We start from the raw sequence: 19,245 nt of genomic DNA, 5'->3' as shown, positions 1-19,245 counted from the left end.
CCCCCCTCCCAACACCCCCATAAACCAAATCAAAGGTTCACATATAGGGGAAATTAACTTTTACCATCAAGTCTTTTCTTTTTCTTAATTTAGACTTAAAACAGTTTTGAAGTGCCGAAGCTTAATTTAAAAAGAAGCAATTTCGTGGATGGCTAAAAGTGTTGAAGCTTAAAATAAGCAGCTGATGTGTTTGATTTAAAAAAAAATGAAAAACATTGTTTTTGCTAAAATAAGATTTCCTTAAACCTGTTAACATTAAAATAAACTGATTATTGCTAGATTTTAATTCTAAATTGATTTTACTACAACAAAAATTATGTTTTAAAATTATTTTAAGTTATATATTTTATTAGATGATATTATTTAATATATTAGAAGTTTTTTTTTACCTTCACCGAACTGTCAACATATATTATTTACAGTATCCATTGTCAAAGAAAAAGCCTATAATATTACCTGTCATAAGCAATGTATAGAAATTGCTAGTAAGGTAAATCCTAATTTAAGCATGTCATTTGGGTAAATGAACGCATCTTTAATTTCCCATCTTTCTTGCTTAAACATCTTTTTGGCCAGTAAAGAAAAGTAGTGAAAATAATATTTTTTTGGTTTTTGGAATTGTACGTATAATAACTACTTTTCGCTCTACATGGAAACGTAGATTCATTTTCCCCCCTTTTTTGAATGTCTAAAACTGCATATTCCACTTTATCTATGGCAAGTACACTATAATATCAGTACTTTTATAATTTCAACTTTTAAATAGTTCTACCTATGAGTTCCAGGTCAATTAATTGAGTTGGTATAATATGATTTTATAAAGAAGTGTATCATTTTAGCATAGAAATAATGATTTAAATATTACAGAATTCACTGAATTCTTAAACTAATCAGGAGGGAAATGATTCTCCCCCAAAATGTGCAGTTTTGGTTGGAAAATCACCAGTATATAAGTTTTGTGAAAGTTCCAAAAAGATGCAAAACGCGTAGGTGAAATCTAAATCTGAATCTATAAAGTTCAAATTCTGATTTCGTCTTCCAATGATACATTAGAAGCTAGTGTTACTTAAAAGGATACAAAAACAACTCACTGAGAGGATTCAATGACTCCCAAACAACAGCACCTCTGGTGATTTTTTCAAGAGTAATCTACTATTCATTTTATAAGTTAGAATCTATGTTGCTCAGACTCTTCAACAATAACATCAGGTTAGATCCTCCAAAATTAGTGTTATTTAATTTTGGAGGATCTGATAGAGGTGCGGCAGCTTTATTGGAGAGTCTAAAAACTGTTTGACTTCGCGATGATCTTCACTCTATGAAGGCTCTTCGCGCTTTTATCCTAAACACTCAAGTCGCGGCCAGAGAATTTATCTAGGTGCTTGCTTCCATAAGGCAAAAGCCACCAATGAGCTAAAAGGTAGGTCAGACAGTGTAGTACCTCGACTGTATATACCTGAATACAAGAGAGAGAGATGAAGCAAACTGTTAGATCCATTTTTCTGCTATAATGTCTATGCAGTTCTAATGACAACAACCATCACTTGAAATCCCTTATAACAAGTTCACGAGTGAAAGAGAAAGGGAAAGACCTGGCACGGAATATCTCTTGCTAATACAGGTAAATCCAAATGAATGACAAGTAATGTTCATGCTAAATGAATATAAAACACTTTAAACCAAGTGCAAAAGCATGTCTTGGTATGCAACTAAAAGCAAGTTTAGCTACAGAAATAGAACCTTTTTCAACTTTAAGATCCTCAAGTGCAGTAATAGAGAGAACACTTTAGCTAGAGCCACACAATGATTCAAATGCCCTTAACAGATATCTCCAACTGCTCGATCCGTTTGGCAAGATCATGCTTCCCACAATTCTTCAATCCATCAGTGACCATGTCAAAGCTTCGTGACATAGGCAATAAATTTAACTCAGTCATTTCTACCAAATAGTTAGCAGCCTCTACAAATCTACCTCCACGAGCGCACATCTTTATCAGCATGGTATAAAGTGGTCGATTTGGAGGATGCCCTTTCAGTTTCATATCACTGAAAAAGCTAAATGCGTCATCAAACTGTCCTCTCCGGAAGAAAGCTTTTAGAATCGGAGCATATAAACTGGGAAATGGCCGGTGTCCATCTTCAATTGACCTATGAAGAATCTGAAATGCCTCGTCGATCCTACCTATCTTTGATGCAGCATTTATAACAATCTTATATGTCTCAATATCGGGACAAAGCCCTGATCTACAAACATCATTGAAAAGGTCAATGCAAAAGTCGATTTCCCCGGTTTTACATATAGCCTCTGCCAAAGAATTGAACGTTCCGACATCTGGCACGAACCCTTCCTTCGTCATTTTTCTCACAAGTCCTTTAGCTGATTCTAGATAGCCGGCATTGAGCAACCCGTCAATTAGAAGGTCCCTTCCACGTACAGGAGGATTGAAGCCCTTCCGACTCATTTCCTCCAAGAACTCTTGTGCCTCTCTCATCTTCCCAGCAGAACACCAGCCATTTACAAGAATAGAATATGTCTGCTTATCTGGAACAGTACCTTTTCGTATCATCCTCCGAATCAATGCATAGGACCCTTGGAAATTCTTGACCTCACAGAGTGCAAAAAGCATAGCATTGTACACTTCGGTGGTTTGAGGACAGTCGAAGTTCTTGAGCCGATTGAAGAGCTCGACAGCCTGATCAATGAGACCACGCTTACCATAGTGTTCAATAATGAATGAAACAATGGAAGGCGAGATAGGAATATTTTGGGCTTTCATCTGCTGGACTACTTTCCACATTGTCTCCCAATGGGCAGTCCGGGCAAGGGTCTTAAGAAGCTCTTCAAACTCGACGGTAGTTGGATCGTACTGAGGGTGTTGAGTCCGAGCCCAGTTAAAGAAGCGAAATGATTCAATACCATGTTGGCAACAACTTCGAAGGACACGGTACACCAGTTCAGAGTTGACAATACTGGAAATATGCATCTTGTTAAGGGTCCGCTCCAGGTAAATATCTCGTCGAACAATGTTAGATATATGATGGATTGTTGCAAAGTAGTCATCATTGGGCACACTTCTGCTACACAGGTCTATGGAAGGTGTTACAGTTTTAAGACACCTAAAGAAATTACTGGTGTTGTTGGTGAATGGAGCCAAATACAAAGTCCTTTGAAGAAAGATTCTGGCAAACATTGAAAGCATTGCTGAGTAGCAAATTGGTTCAAATCTGCTGGAGGTAAACTAACTCAATTATTTGGAATTCCAGCTGAAATAACTAGGAAAAAAGAGCAGTGAATGCAGCTACATCAAGGCTCGACTCCTACAAAGTTAGAAAAATAAGTGTATATGGGAAACTCAGCAAAATCCTCACTGCTGCTTTCTAATATTATGACAAGATACCAAGATATTACAAAAATGAATAAAGTTGAAAACTTTAATCCAACTATGGAGAAACTAATGCTTATACCGATTGCAGATTAAAAACAACAACAACAACAACAAGAAATCCAGTGTAATTCCACAAAATGGGGTCTGAGGAGGGTAGGGTTCCTGTGAACCCTTGGCTCGAGGAAAAACATTTCAAAGTAGTTCGAAAAAGGAAATAACAAAAATCAAGAAGCCATGGCAAAACACTAAAGAAAGCATTCTGACCGGGTAACTACATCGAAATAATACAGTAATCGAAGTACAAGAAGCAGCAGATAATAACAGAAATCGAGATTGCACAATAATAAATAAAAATAAATAGAATAAGAGAAACTAAAGAGCAAGTAAATCACTCTGACAACGGCAAACTAGTTAAAACTAAGCATTCCTTAAATCCAGCAAAATAAAAAAAACTCGGAGAAACTGAATTAGAATAAAGATAATAAAAGTGAAACTCAGCAAAAATGAACTTACAGGCCAAATCCATAGAAACCAAAAAAATAAATCAAAACAGAATATAAGTGAAGCTGGAATAGGAATTTTATCAAACACCTACAGGGCACGGGGTTATAAAAGAAAAACAACAAACACTAAAACCAAAATCTCAAAATAATGGACAAAAGATTTCCAGGACAAAATATAATAAAAACTTACCCCGCAATATTTTGAGGTCGGGTAAGTTTTTATTGTATATTTTGTCCTGGAATTATAAACTTCTAGCACCTAACTATAATTAATTAATTCATGTTTTCACTTTATTTAACCACGATAAATTGAGGTAGTTTAATGTAAACATTTAGTGCGGGTAACTATTGTCCAAAAAAATAACAACATATGTCCCACAAGTTTGAAAACATTTTATCCAACATAAGGTGACCATTTCACATAAACTTAAGCACTAAAGAATAACATAGCTGTAATGAGTTCAATAAAGAGAGGAAATTAGGATTAATAAAAAGATTAACTGTGTAGAGATTATACCTCCCTTAAGACCATTGATTAAACCATCACTAATTATGCTTGTTATGCAATAATTACGAACCAAAATACCCAAATTTGAACTTGAAAATTAGTGTGTGTCTCTGTCTTCGTGTTTGTATTACGGAATGGCTAGTGTGTGAAAATGAAGCCTTTAATGAATTTGCACAATGATCTTTTTGAGGTCATTATTTAAATTCTCTCCGTTAGTCCATTTTTTAAAAATTTGGGTCGTTTGCGCTTTTGTCCCTATTTATGCTGGTCTTTAGTTTTTGACCCTCGAGACAAATAATTTCTTTGCAGGTCATATAAGTTTATATTCTTTGATCATAAATATTCAACAAGTTATGTCTTATGTCCTTAAAAAATTTAGACCCTGCTGAGCTTAAGTTCTATTTTGAAGGAAAAAAATTAAAGACCAGCTCATTTGAAGAACGAACCGTGCAATTTCTTCTTTAAAATTTGCTATAAAAGGAAACATTTGATTGCTTTTAAAGCCAACTTAGCCACTAAATTAATGGAGACATAATTTAGGGAAAGAAATTGCAAAAAAGAAAGAAAAGATGAAGGGCATCACAAGTTGTGATTTTGAAATTTTGGCTTCAATTAACAAAAACTTTTAATAATGACCTTTGTTGCCATAGCCCATAAATTCTAGTTATAATGTGCATTAAGTTAATTTTACCTATGAGGCAAGAGTTCGGGACATATTAAGTGGTAACAAACATTGAAGATAATGTAATATGTTGCCTATTATAGTAGGCGTTTCAATTGTATTTTGACTTCTGAACCATTGAATATAGATAACTTTTATAGATAATTTTACATATGAATCGAATTTATGGTCCAAATTCACTGTATAGAAGTGTATTGAACTCCTACCTCATCGGCAAAAACTAATTGATGCTCACGACTTATACCAGATGAAAAATTAAGGTCATTCTTTAATTTTGTGAAGTGGGCCCAAAAATCCAAGATCACTCCTTATGGAGGTTATTCTGGCAAATCAGCCGAATTAGAGAGTGGTATCAAAATAGGACCATTTGAACAAAATTTCTTGTCAAAATCTTTTTGGTTAGTTAACCAAGTGCTATCGAGATTCAAGACCCATCTTTATCCACGATCCTTGATATATTGGATTCAAACGAATCCTTGATTTCTATTAAGACACAACAATCAATAAACAAAAATTAGTAGATTCAGTATCGAGTTATATTGTTCGGGCTCTTTAATCGATGGGTGTGCGTGGAATTTTTCAAAAGTAGTGACATTTTTAGATAATCAAATGAAAACCATTAAAATACCATATGAAAATACTATATTATCATTAGAGTTGTCTTTGACCTGCTTTCGGACTTCGACAACAAAATTAGTGACCCACTTGATGGTCTAGTAAATTACTATTGTTGGATTTACAATAAATTGGAGTAACTAGACTTGAAGAGTTATCCTAATTATACTTGATATTTGGCACAAATATCTAGATTTAGTGTCATTTACATTTTACTTCTTAGCACTGTCAGCGCAGTTTGAATGCAAATTATTGTATATGAGCTTATGTTGGTATGTTTATATGAATAGGTACAACAAGGACCAACGAAGGGTAGTCCGGGCAGAAATAGGTGATTCCGAGCTGTGTACGTCGATAGAACGCTGTGAAGGAAGTTCCAGAACTTGACGGCAAAAACCTGACTACTGAAGGGTCTCATACGCTGGCCATGCGCCGCACAACCAGCGCACAAAAATAGCATTCCTGAATCTCAGACAGACCATGCGTTGGTCATGCGCCGCACGAGAAGCACAGAAAGGATGTCATGCGCTGGCCATGCGACGCATAGCCAGCGCACAAGCGGCGCCAGTTATCCTATTCAGAACGGGATTGGGCCAACTTATCTTATTTTTACCCTAGCATATAAATAGCCGTTTTTAACAATAGAATGGCGGCTGGGACGTTTTTTGGGAATTGTAAAACTCTTTCTAGGTTTTATTCCTCTTCTCTTATTTTTTTTCTTGACATCAAAACCTTATGCAAAACATGAATTCTTGTTTCCATTATCGAATCATGTGTAACTAAACACCTAAATTCTAGGGTGGCATAGCCATGAATATTGATGTTTGACAAGTATTTCAATCTTAGTAGCTTGTTCGTATGCAATTGCTTCATTGCTTCTGTGTTTAATCTCTTGATTGTCTGCGCAACAGTCGAGTTCTATCTACTTGTTTACATACGTGCTTGGGAAAGACGTTATTCGATTGGAGAAAAAGTAATGAGTTTGTGATCTGAACATCCCTAGAGTTGGGCTAGGATTTGTGACTAGGATAGGAATATACCTAGTTACCACAATCAATTATATACCGTACGCTTATTGCATTCTTGATAGGTCAATACCATAAGAATATAGGAGGCGATTTATCTCGAATAGGCGAGTAGTGGTTCGGAAGAATACTACGAGATTAATAATCCGGTTAATTAGCTATTGTGAATAAAGTTGCTAAGTTGAGATACTTGATTGACTCAATAGGATTGGTGAACCAACCACGACCCTGGAATACTTCTAAAACCTTGATAAAAGCCATTCTTAATTACTTTCTAAGTACAAGTGCTATTTTACAATATTAGTTAATTACATTACTGCATTTAGTTATAAAAGAACCAACACTATTGTTCTTCACTTGCATAGATAGTAAGCAATAGTTTGTTGTCGTGAAGTATTGGTTATAAGTCTCTGTGGGTTCGACATCCGATTTATATAATCACTTTATTACTTGTACGACCACGTACACTTGCGTGTGCATTTGGACGCAACAATACCGACCCATAATATTCCATTTGATCACAATTTTCGACTTAGCTCGAATTTTATGAACTTGATCCGACAGAAATTTTGTCTACAAATATAAATTTCAGACATGTAATTTACACATAAAAATTGCGCAGGATACATGTAAACAGAATGTAATTTACACATAAAAAATTGCACTGTTTACAGAAGTACTAGAAACTAGTCGACGCGTATGATTTACAAAGGAGCCGTTTGGTCGGTGAGCAAGTTATTTCGGGATTATAATATGTGGATTAAATAATGAGAGGATAATTTAGGGATATATTTTAATTGGTAAATATTTAGTTCATTGGACTAAAAATAGGATGTGCATGATGTAATATAAAGCATAAGGTTGGTTTAAACTAGATAAACTTTCATTTCCCAATTATTAATATTGACTAATTTTTAAAACTTTGGGAGAACAGCTTTGGAGAAGAGCCATTTTGTTGTTTCATCCCGTGAATAATAATCTCAGAATTGTTATCTTACGACTCACAGAGAATGCGGGATAAAATAATACCACAATTGTGGTATAAAATTTGCTAATCGTGGGTTTAAAAGTTCTAGTAAACATGGAATAAATTAAAGCAATTCCACATTTAGTTCCGAGATTATTTTTCCTTTATCTTATCAACCAAACGACCCATAAAAGACATTTGGTCATCAATTAACAGAGATGGTATAGTATTGTTCAAAGTATAGGGAAAAAAAAGATATTAATAAATTTAAAGAGTTGGCGGCTAAGTTATAGGGCAATTCATCGTGTGGAGTTTCACTTTTTTTTAGAAGTTTGGTAAGCCAAATCCTATTTGAAGTATCTATAAATTGGAGAGAAAACAATAATGTTTGATCATCCACAATTAAATATCAACAAACCTTTTATAGTTAAACTCATCCAAATGCCATTCAAGGCAAATGCTTTGCTTGTTTTTTCTTTGGTTCTTCTAATAACATCATCAGAGGTAAATGCAAGGGATATGGTTGAGCCTTCACTGCCATTACTTGAGGGTAAGTTGTTTCGTATTGTATATAATTTCAAGTACTAATTACAATTTCATACGACAAATTAAATTAAGTGTATAAGGGAGGATGGTTAAAAAAAACTTTTACTATACGAAATATCTTAGTTACCATTCATTTTATATCGTCATGTATATCCTTGTCATGAGCAATTGTCTCATACTACCCTGATGCTAACAGAACTTAGCCAAATATAAAATATGGTAATTTTTACTATAATTAAAAGTAGATGGATAAATTTGAATCCTTTACGTTGAACTCACGTGATCTAGCTATATGTTGGACCTCATTTAAAATCAAGAGCAGATACGAGACAATTTACTAGCATAACAGTATATAAAATAGCCCTAATTAAAATATAATTAAGGCGAAAATTAATTAAGATATCTCATATAGTAGATAGGTATTTGACTCTTGCATGCATTTGCCTTGTCTAAGTAACTATTGATCCCATCATAACAAAAGGGTGGTTTTTGACTATGGAAAAAAGAAACAAATACAGTACTAATAATTAAAAATAACGTGGAGAGGAAAAAGCTATGTATTTACTATATGTAATTTTTTAATTTTTGTACATATTTCGTGTTTTCCATTATCTAATAGAGTACTACATATGAATATTTTTGGTACAGCAAATGAAGTTCAGAACACAGGTGAGATGAGCAACCCAACACTCATGAAAGGTGGTTGGGGAAAATTTGATTTTGTTTATAATGCAGCGTGTTTCGCTTGCCAGTGCCCAAAGAAGGGTAATGATGATGATAACAGCAACAATAAGGACGACAACAATAATAATAACAACAGTGGTAATGTAAGTGAGTACTGTAAAGCCATTTGTTGTTAGAAACAAAAGGATAGCACTGAATGCTCATTTTCTTCCAATCCACTACCCAATATTACTTTATAATACTTTATGTAATATTATAAGATTGGTTGAATAAAGGAGAACTTTGAATTATCCTCACGTTATTTTCCACTTAGTATGTAATAATAATAATAATAATAATAATAATAATAATAATAATAATAATAATAATAATACGAGTTGTTATGAAAAAAATAAAATAGTACGAATTGTAGTTCTGTTTACTCATTCTTATATGTGTAATATTGTATGTGAGAGGCAAGATCATGGCCTCTTTTACCTACTATACCAGTATAATGCAACTATGTAAGATATAAGTTTGAATTAATAAAGAAAAGCTCTGAGTGGTTTTCCACATTCAAACGATTTGCAGTGTTTATTTTATATTGTCTTAATTTGTTGTTACGATGGGAAGAAAAATGGGTAAATACTTAATTACTCGTAGCCCATGTATCAAACTCTGAAATTTAATCTTAACAATAAAAAAAAGTGAGAATATAAATATATGTGTGAGACAAGTAATTCATATAAAACTCGTGTTATTGAAGTCTATATTTATACGTGAACGTTTTCTTTTTTTAGTTCAAAATCATATATAGTCGTGGTAATAAATGAAATAATAGCAATTAGTCTACAATTCGTATACTGTATTCGTAAACCAAATGTGTCATACAAGGATTGGATCCCCTCCAGTATTAATCGCTCCAATATTCTTCGGTATTGGCTTAAACGAAAACCATCTGTCCAATTTATTTTTTAAGGGTTTAGATTTATTTAAGTTACTAAGCTATCAATGGTTTCCTATGAAGAAAATTAAAGTTACTCCAAATTTCTAGTTGGCCTCTTCTCTAAAGGTCTTTATAATCAATAATTGCCTATTAGATTTAACGTCTACTGCTTGGGTTATTGATATGTCGTTTTTCGATCGCCACTAAACCAATTTCGAAGGTCATCCCCACCAGAATGCCCCCAAAAAACCTGCATATAATCCATCTTACACTAATTCAATCCATTTTCCTCTGTATTGCTAAGATAATATTTAATGCACCCTTACGCTCCTTTGACACTTAAATTTTTCTTACTGCTTTTTCAAGGTAAGAACTTACCTTCGCATGCAATGTATTCAAATATAATATAGAGTTATAAAACTTAATCATAATTAATCAACATATACTTTTACATCATTAAATCACTTAATCATAATTATAAGTTGTCAAATTTAATGTAAACATCCGGTGCAAATAGTTTGTTACCCTTCTTCAATGCCATGAATATCTAGCGCGACGTTAGAAGTTAGAAGAGTGTCAAACCTAAGCCTAGAATAATCTCTTTCATCGGAAAATCGATCGCCTCATATCAAGTTATGGTGGAGATGCCAGCTACCTCCCCATACTATACCAAGAGGTCAGGACAGCGTTGATGGCGGCATTAGAGACTGAGGTGAATCTAAAATTTCTATAATATGGGTACACTACAAAAGAAAGGAGAAAAAATGCATTAAGTGTGAATTGATATTTGCACCTCTTCTTCGTAAATAACTAAGTTTTTTACCAAGTACACCATTAAGCTTTTCGTAGCACAAGTGCCATCAGTTAATATTATATCAAAATATCTAATTTTGCAGAAAGACCATGGCCTATGGGTTCGCGTGCCCCGGACATAAATACACATAGATTCACCCAGGTTAAACACACTAACGTATCTGCGCACAAACAATATTAAAGAACTCTATTTCTTAAAAAACGAAAGGATGCATTGATTTATTTACACCTATAACACCTGATTTTGAACTTGTAATGGATCATGCCTAAAGTTTAGTCCCTAATAATTCAAAAATAAAAATGACAGTTATACAAAGCTATTGCTTGAAAACCTAAAATCAAAAAAACAAATCACGGATATTAATTGTAACACAAATCGATCACGAATATTAATTGTAACACAAATCGAACTTTCTTTTTCAAATAAAGTATTTAAAATAGTTTTTTTAAAACCACAGTGGTACAAAAGGAATTACAAAACAAAAAGCTCTAGCTAACAGCAAGAGAGAGAGAAAAAAGTGGGGCTAATTAACAATTTTAAAAGGCTTTGGGTTTTGAGTCTTTTTATTTTGAGGATTTACAATTAGTTGACTTTTGAGTATTTTAAGCATTAAAATGATGGCTTATTAAGTAATTTAATTTAATTTTAATTTGGAGAAATTCTCTGGACATACATCCTACAAGAGAACACTTAAACGAACGTAAGAAATGTTGAGACTTACCACTCAATGATACATCCTAGTTAGAGGCTGTGCCATGAAATTTTATGGATTCTACATTTTAGGATACTGACACTAGGTGTTAGTAAGGATTTTAAATTTAATTTTTGTACATGTTTACTAATTTTCTAAATATAAATACAAGATCTGGACTAAAGTTATTAAGTTTGGCCAAAGGTGTACATCAGATTCTAGCCTCGCCTGTGCCTAGCCTTCCCTATTCTTGTCAAACTACTTCCATGATGAAAAATTTAAGCTCCATTTAGTGGTGAATCAATTCTTTTTTTTTTTAGCTAATAGTAATATTCAATGTATAAAAAGTACTTTTTGATCCGTATATATTGTATAATTCTTTGACCGACAATTTTTAACTGACCAACCTTTATTATACGTGGCTATGCTACTCACGCGCCCCACCTATACCTCAAACATATCCTTAATAATTTGCCTTTTTTTTTTTTTTTTTTTTAAGTATATACAATGCGACATGGTAAAGATATCCTTAATATTATTCACATTGACGACATCTAGTGTGATTTTGTTTAAACGATTTAAACTTAATTAATCTAACTCGTGCAAACCACAGCGGTTTTATCTTTAAACTGAACAATAGTTGTGTGTTCAAACTTGTGCTAAGACCTAACCACATAAATGCTGCCAAACCCCTTTGCCCTCACACCAGTAATTCAGCCATGCTGTTATGCCTTCATTGAATTAAATAAACGTTATTCATGGTCATATATGTAATATTCTAGCAATTATCAGTCGGTAATTTTACCAATTGCCAAGACAATCTAAAAACGAATTTAGGATTTAAACTTATGATCAGACAACGTATAAAAAATACTAACTAAGTAAATAAAAATGCATTCTCTCTTACATAATACGTCACCGGATTAATTAATAGCAAAGAGATGGAGTATATAGTATCGTTTGAAGCAAAACGGTAAAATAATTTTTTTTTAAAGGACACCTTCGTAATGGTGCAGGGTTAGGCATAAATCCTTACCCGTGTATATCAATGAAGAATAATACATGAAAAAGGACACAAACCTCTGCCTCCAATATAACAGGTGAAATGGCAGGTGCCATATAGCAAAAATCTAGCTCAGAATATTGTTTTTGTAAGAGGACTCCTCTTTTTCAAATTGCAACTTGTATGAAATATATAAAAGTAAATACAAAGCTGGAAACTAAGAATAAGCTCGACCAAGATCAAAAGTAAAGTTTTTGTTTTGAGCTTCGAATAAAAAGCATGTAATGCCGTCAATGTCATTCTTCATAATGTTTTTTACTCTTAGAGGGTGATTTAAATTCAGTGTGAAGAAAGTATTTTGTCTGCTGCTTTAATTTCCAGGTATAGTATTATTCGAAGTACAAATATACTCTAATTAAGCCCTCAATCTAAAACAAAATAGGATTGACCTATATATATTTTCATTGACCATATCTCTCCATTTACAAATAGCTCAGACCAACACTATAAGAAATAAAAACAAAAATAAAAAGGAAAAAGTTAACAAATTTGAAAAGGTAACCAGCTAATTAAAAATGGGAGAATTCAGTGGTGCTTGGAGTCGTTTGAAATTTTTCATTTTTTTAGTGTTAGTCTAGTTATATTTTCTAGAGAGAACTTATGTTTGTTGAGAACTTATTTTGATTTTACGTGTTAAAACGCCGTAAAATGAACCTAAACCGCCACTAAACAAGTGTTGTTTAAATGGGGTAAAAGCGTCGCTAAATGAAATAAACCGCCGGTAGGATTCTTGGTCAGAGTTTTAAGAAATTTTACGTCAGCTACAAACCGCCGCTAAACAAAATTGAACCACCGCGGTTATTCCAGCGGTTAGTCTAAACCCCCGGGAAAGGGTTTTACAACAACTAATCAGGCGACAGTTCTAAACCATCGCTATATTTATTTTACGGCAGTTTAAACCGCTGCGAAATTAAGGAACAAACTGCCATTAAGAAGCGTTTTTCTGTAGTGTGAACATTTTCTGTGGTGTGAACACCCTTTTTATAAAATAAAAATAAAAAGTTCAGTTACTAACAAAACTTCTTAAAAGCAACAAGCATCCCATAACATTAACTTTTTCCAAAAGAAGGTTATCTTAAAGTTGCTCAAACGAGCACTATAGGTCTGGTCACTGTCTTTCTGATATCTTTCTATAAATAGGAGAAAATATGCAGGAATTTTAATCATCCACAAATACCAACACACATCTAATTTTAGAGTTCATTGATCAAAATGGTTTTCAAGACAAATGTTTTGCTTATAACAATTTGTTTGTTTGTGCTTATGATAATGTCTTTAGAGGTTGATGCAAGGGACATGCCTGCTGGCCCTTCACTTCCATTACTCAAATGTAAGTTTTCTACCTTATTTTTTCTGCTTCTACATTCTCATGCAGCTCTTTAATTTCTCTGTGGAAATTAAAGGTTAAAATTGCATTGTACAAAGTAGTGACGTAGCTAGAATTTTCACTGACATGAGTCAAAATATAAAGAAGTAAATACAACGAAGATATCAAGGAGATTCAACATACGATTCTTTTTACCTATCTGCACAATGTAATTATCTAGTGAATAAGGTGTATCAATAGACACCCCTTGGACGAGGATGGCTCCGCTTTTGGTATGGAGTATCTTTATCATATGTCATATTTTGGGGTCGATCATTCGTACCTTTACCACTAGCAAATCACCTCATATTTATCCTTGATTCTAACATAGCTCCTAATTAAAGTATAACATATGGTAATTTAAATCATAATAAAAAGTAGAGGGGCCAATTTAGTTTCGACCTTTCCTCGAAGTGATTTGACATGTGAAGTCCACGCCATGGTAGAGCTCCGCTAAAGTCAAGGGTAAACACAAGATGATTTGCTAACAATAAGGGTATGAATGACCTTAAAATATGACGACTGTTGATTAATTTGAGATTTTTTTGTTTAGACTTTTTCCCAAAAAAAAAAAGAAAGGAACAAGGACGAACACCACCCCCCCCCCCCCCCCCCCCTTGTAAATTTGCTATGCTGACTTCGAGAACATGCATCTTTCAGTTCCCATTATGAGTTTAAGTTATAATATTGGATCATCCAAAAGATATTTACTTATAAACCTCCTTAAAATGTAAAATTTATAATTTTAAGAATAAATACAATAACTAAACATAACCCGATATTATAAAAGTTCATCAACCAAATGGTGTAAGAATTCCTTCCACTTTTATCTACTAAGAAGATGCTACTTTTACTTGTACATGTGTGTGCAGCAAAAGAAGCTCAGGACACAAGTGGGCCATTGAATGACCAAATTAGGCCCCAATGGATTGGGCCTCTAATTCAGATAGGAAAAAATCTGGGTCAAACTGCCATATCTTTGTGCCTAGATTGCGATTGTTGTTGGCCTGAATCATATTCCCCCTAGTTAGTACTATATTACTAAAATAAAATAATATATACTCTTGTCAAATAACATGAGACTAAATAAAGGAAATATCTGAATGGTTTGTCCATTCACTTTGTGTAATGCGATTTGCAGTAAATGTCTTCTTAAATTTCTAAAAGCATGCATATAAAGCAAAATGTAACAGTTTCTTGCGTGATTGATTTCGGGTCATTTGCACTTTTGTCCCTCTTTGGTGCTGGTCTTTAATTTCTGTCCTCTAAAATCAAACTTATGCCTATAGGGGCATAAGCTTTTTAAGATCTGACATAATTTGTGAATATTATGATGCGTGACTTATGCCGCTACTGACATAAGTTCGATTTTGAAGGGTAAAAATTAAACACTAATCCATTTGAAGGACAAACCGTGCAATCACTTGATTAATTTCACGTGTGGCTTCAAATTAAAATTTTACCACTATAAGGTAAAAAAATGAATTTGGGATTTAATTCAACAGTAAAAGTTATTCCAGGGGGTGAAAATTGCACAAGTACATTTAACGAAGCAAATTACCTCATATCCATATTATTGGAGGACCCTAATTAACACCCCCTGTATGCTCATGACTGAACATCTGGAGAGTGAACAATATAATATGTGGGTTCAAAATCAGGTCTACAAGAATCAAGATGGGCATAACTCTTATGTTATGTTTAAAAAATGCTTAGAACTTAAGCCTAACTCAATCCTAGAAACTAACTCATGAAGCTATGATTGCTTAAGACCATATAAAGACGAAGCAAATTACCTCATCCCTTACATATATATGTGGGATACTAAAGCATATTTGTAGTCATTAAAGTAAGACTTTATATATCATAAAACTGTCTTTTTCAATATTAATTGAACTATATATGAATTGTTCGAAAAATTATTAAATTAAAGAAGTAGAACAAAAACACGCAACCTCTAAAAATTGGGCACAAAAAAAAATCAACTTTACATTTTAATTTTGATCAAGGGTAGAGGGAGTAGTTTATCGATGAGCCTTAATAATACATGAAGTCGACGTGATCTTGCTTGTTTAGTTATTTTACAAGGCGGTAAACACTTATAAACAATCAAGTAATATAATCTTAAAAGTTAAAATTTAACTGAGAATATAAATTATTTGATACATGATTAAGTAAGAAATGTGCATAAAAAATAAGTGTCGTATATTTACTGATTTGGTATAATAACTGAATGCATTTAAAAACTTTAGCCATTACAATTTACAAGGCTATCCTTATGGTTGAACATATTGACTTTATCACAACAGAAATAGTTAGAGGTGTTCAACTCTTATTCGACATTTCGAAATTTTATGGAGTTGAATTAATTGTTGGGTGCAATATTGGAAGGAGAAATAGCACGAAGGTATTGGGTGACAAATCATCTTTGTGCTGTTACGTGTATCGCTAATAGAGATGTTGAATTCCGATGCAAATCGAGGTAGCGGGATTGATATCAAGAGGGATGGTGTTGGATATCTTGAATATGAAATATTTCAATCACCCGCGAAGAATTCAAAGTGTCATGGAAGATTCGATTAAAGAGTTTTTAAGTCCATAACATTCTCAAATAGATTTATGAGGGAAGTGATGACAAACAAGGAGGTCATCAAGGACTTTGTAGCATTCTTCTCACCATGATCATGAGTTTGGAGGACTTGAAAGAAGCATAGAAGGAAGACTTCATAGCCACCAATATGTTCAAGTGATTATTTTTATAATTTGGTCATTCTTGTAATCTAGCTATTTTTGCAAGACTAGTACAAACAGTCTTTAAGTCTTTCATATTAGGGTTAGCTAACTTTGAAGATAGAAAATTCTATTTTTTTGAGTTTACTGAAGGATTCTCTTGTATCTCTTCAATGAACCTCTCTTGGATACTCTAAAGTAAGGATTCCATGTGTGAGTTCCTTTCTTTTCCCCCTTGATTGAATCTAATGATGAATGTATTTAAATTGTTAGATTATCCCTTCTTTTGTTTTTCTAAAGCCCATTCGCGTTAGAATCCTTGTATCTTTATCTTGCTTGTTTGATTGTGGTTCATTTTATTATTCCTCCATATAGAATCACATCAAATTCTAATAAAATTGTGTTTGACTGCAAATTAAATTTTAAATCTTTTAAATAACTGACCTTATTTTCACATACGATGTTCAATACTCGCTTTAAAATCTGACAGTTGAGTAAAAAAAAAAAAAAAAAACTAAAGGAGATTTGTGCTCAAGAGAAAATATGTCGGAGTAAAGGTGATTATTGTTTTGTATTCGCATTGTAAAATTTCATTTGAGCGTAAACATCCGCTATTAAAGATGATTCTATTTGCAAGATTTCAACTCGAGATTTCTAATTAAGAATAAATTATCATCCCACCACAATCCCTGATAACAATAATTGACCTTTGTAAGTATTTGGTTGTGTAATTACATAATCTAGTAAGGAATTTTTACTCATTGTAGCTTCTTTTAAGACCTAATTATTAATATTAACTACCCTTTTATTTAATTATATTTAGTAGCTAATTAAATTTTCTAAATTACAAATGGTAGCTATATAAAAAATACATACCCAAACACATATATCTTTCTTTTTTTCCCAATTACTATCCATTTCAGATTTTTTATTTCTCAAAACCCTAAAAAATCTCTCTTCCCTTCTCTCAACCACCACACCATGACCGCACCTCTCTCTTCTCCCTCTCCCTCTGTGCTCAACCTTCCCTCTCTCTCTTCTCACTCTCCCTCTGTGCTCACCCCTCTCTCTCTCTCTCTCTCTCTCTCTTTTCACTCTATCCGGTGAGACGATGGCACAGATCTAGCCGTTTGTATTGTTGGTGGTGGCGGCAATGGCACTGGTTTTGAGATAGCGGCGGAGAAGATGACGTGGCGGTGGAGAGATTAGGGTTTTACTAGTGGTGGAAAGATTAGGGTTTTTTGGTGGTGGTGGTGGTGGTGTCTCAGATTAGGATTTTGGTGGTGGTGGAGAGATTAGGGTTTTTGGTGGTGATAGTGTCTTAGATCTGGCCGTGTGTATTTGTTAAAAGCTAAATACAAATAATACATTCAAAAATCTACATCTCACAAATACACTATGTTTGAATGTATTTGTCTTTGTATTTTTTGAGTGTATTTTGTTAATAGCCAAACGCACTGTTTTTGAATGTATTTGTCATGCATTTGAATTTTTTTCTCTTGTATCTGAATGTATTTGTTGAAATCCATTCAAATACACGAAAATTTGAATATATTTGGCTTCATATGTAGTTGGAATGTACACAATGTATTTGAAATACATCAAAAAAAACCACTGAAATACATCAAAAAAAAATAATCAGTAAAATACATTAAAAAAATAATCACTGAAATACATTAAAAAAAAAAAGACACGAAAATACATTATAGCAAAAAACACAAAAATCACTGAAATACATCAAAGCAAAAAAAAGAAATCACTAAAATACATCAAAAAAATATATTAATATCTAATTTAATAGCTCCACCGTTAAAGGCTAAAATGAAGGATCCTGTTTTTTTTTTTTTTTACACCATGTTCTCATGTATTTGTTGGCAACAAATACACGAGAAAACATATACTAGTTTGCTAAAATGTAGCTACAAATGGTAATATTTAAAAGGATAGCTATAAATGGTAGGAAACTACAATAAGGTAGTCATTTGAGTAAGTTTGTCATCTAGTAATTACACATTAATTTTCAAACAAGCCCATAAGAAATATTTTGCGCAATTAATGAAATTTCCTTTTGTAAGGCTATACAATACTGTTTCTTTAGAGGATATGGCTTAGCAATATCCAACGTAATTATTCCAAGATCATGCCTTTTAATTCAAATCTTAATCCAAAATCTACAAGATGCCAACAATTCAATGCACCTTCAATAAATAAATAAAAAAATAGTACATCCCAAAGCAGGAAGAAAAGGCAATTTAATATGTGTGCACATTTAACTAATTTGAGAAAACCACATCGGACTTATCCGTAAAATAAACTATAGTTGTTTTATCAATTTTGTGCTAAGACCTAACCCCTTAAATGCTGCCCAACTTTTAACCTCACACAACTTTAAATTAAAGTAAATAAGCCATGCTGCTATGCCTTCATGTTCTTCAACCTAAACCTTTAAATTCATCGTGGTTTGGATTAAATCTCAAGTAAAGAATATATTAATGAAAAGTTAATTCGATAAGTTTAACCTGAAAATACATAAGAACTTTGGAATGAAAAGGAGATATAACTCCAATTCTTTCGAAATAAGTAATCAATCCTAGCAGTTGACTAGTGAATCCAATTTCGGTCATTATTTTCTATTAATAACAGTGCGAAAAGAAAGTGTAGCTCACTAGCTCCTAGTTGTTCAAGGATAATAACATTGAGTTTTTGGACCCTTTGACTTACGATTAGTTAATTAAAGTGA

The 19,245-nt window shown here is 33.1% G+C and overlaps 2 protein-coding genes across 5 annotated transcripts; one reads left to right on the top strand and one right to left on the bottom strand.

Moving 5' to 3' along the window:
- Positions 1–989: 989 nt before the first annotated feature.
- LOC132610563 (pentatricopeptide repeat-containing protein At5g18390, mitochondrial) lies at positions 990–4,560 on the bottom strand. 4 transcript variants are annotated; one of them, XM_060324882.1, is made up of 3 exons: positions 4,407–4,560; positions 1,741–3,318; positions 990–1,456 (listed from the first exon to the last, which is right to left on the bottom strand). In XM_060324882.1, exon 2 carries the CDS (start codon positions 3,198–3,200, stop codon positions 1,809–1,811), a length of 1,392 nt encoding a protein of 463 aa, XP_060180865.1. In that variant the 5' UTR covers positions 3,201–3,318; positions 4,407–4,560; the 3' UTR covers positions 990–1,456; positions 1,741–1,808. The 4 variants fall into 4 exon arrangements, with proteins under 4 accessions (XP_060180865.1, XP_060180867.1, XP_060180866.1 ...); XM_060324884.1 differs by having other exon boundaries at positions 1,741–3,225; XM_060324883.1 differs by lacking the exon at positions 4,407–4,560 and adding an exon at positions 3,900–4,327.
- A 3,539-nt stretch (positions 4,561–8,099) lies between these two features.
- LOC132611248 (uncharacterized) lies at positions 8,100–9,206 on the top strand. Its single transcript, XM_060325671.1, has 2 exons — positions 8,100–8,236; positions 8,881–9,206. Exons 1-2 carry the CDS (start codon positions 8,128–8,130, stop codon positions 9,090–9,092), a joined length of 321 nt encoding a protein of 106 aa, XP_060181654.1. The 5' UTR covers positions 8,100–8,127; the 3' UTR covers positions 9,093–9,206.
- The last annotated feature ends 10,039 nt before the right edge of the window (positions 9,207–19,245 follow it).

Source organism: Lycium barbarum, chromosome 9 (assembly GCF_019175385.1).
Source record: "Lycium barbarum isolate Lr01 chromosome 9, ASM1917538v2, whole genome shotgun sequence".
Taxonomy (NCBI): Eukaryota; Viridiplantae; Streptophyta; class Magnoliopsida; order Solanales; family Solanaceae; genus Lycium; species Lycium barbarum.
The sequence above is the reverse complement of the archived record's forward strand: the minus strand, read 5'-3'. Positions and strand labels throughout refer to the sequence as shown.

Excerpts from the sequence above, each read along its gene's own strand:
- LOC132611248 (XM_060325671.1), top strand. The coding sequence starts at position 8,128 with ATGCCATTCAAGGCAAATGCTTTGCTTGTTTTTTCTTTGGTTCTTCTA. Across the intron at positions 8,237-8,880 it reads TTCACTGCCATTACTTGAGG|CAAATGAAGTTCAGAACACA; the intron begins GTAAGTTGTTTC and ends TTTTTGGTACAG.
- LOC132610563 (XM_060324882.1), bottom strand. The coding sequence starts at position 3,200 with ATGCTTTCAATGTTTGCCAGAATCTTTCTTCAAAGGACTTTGTATTTG.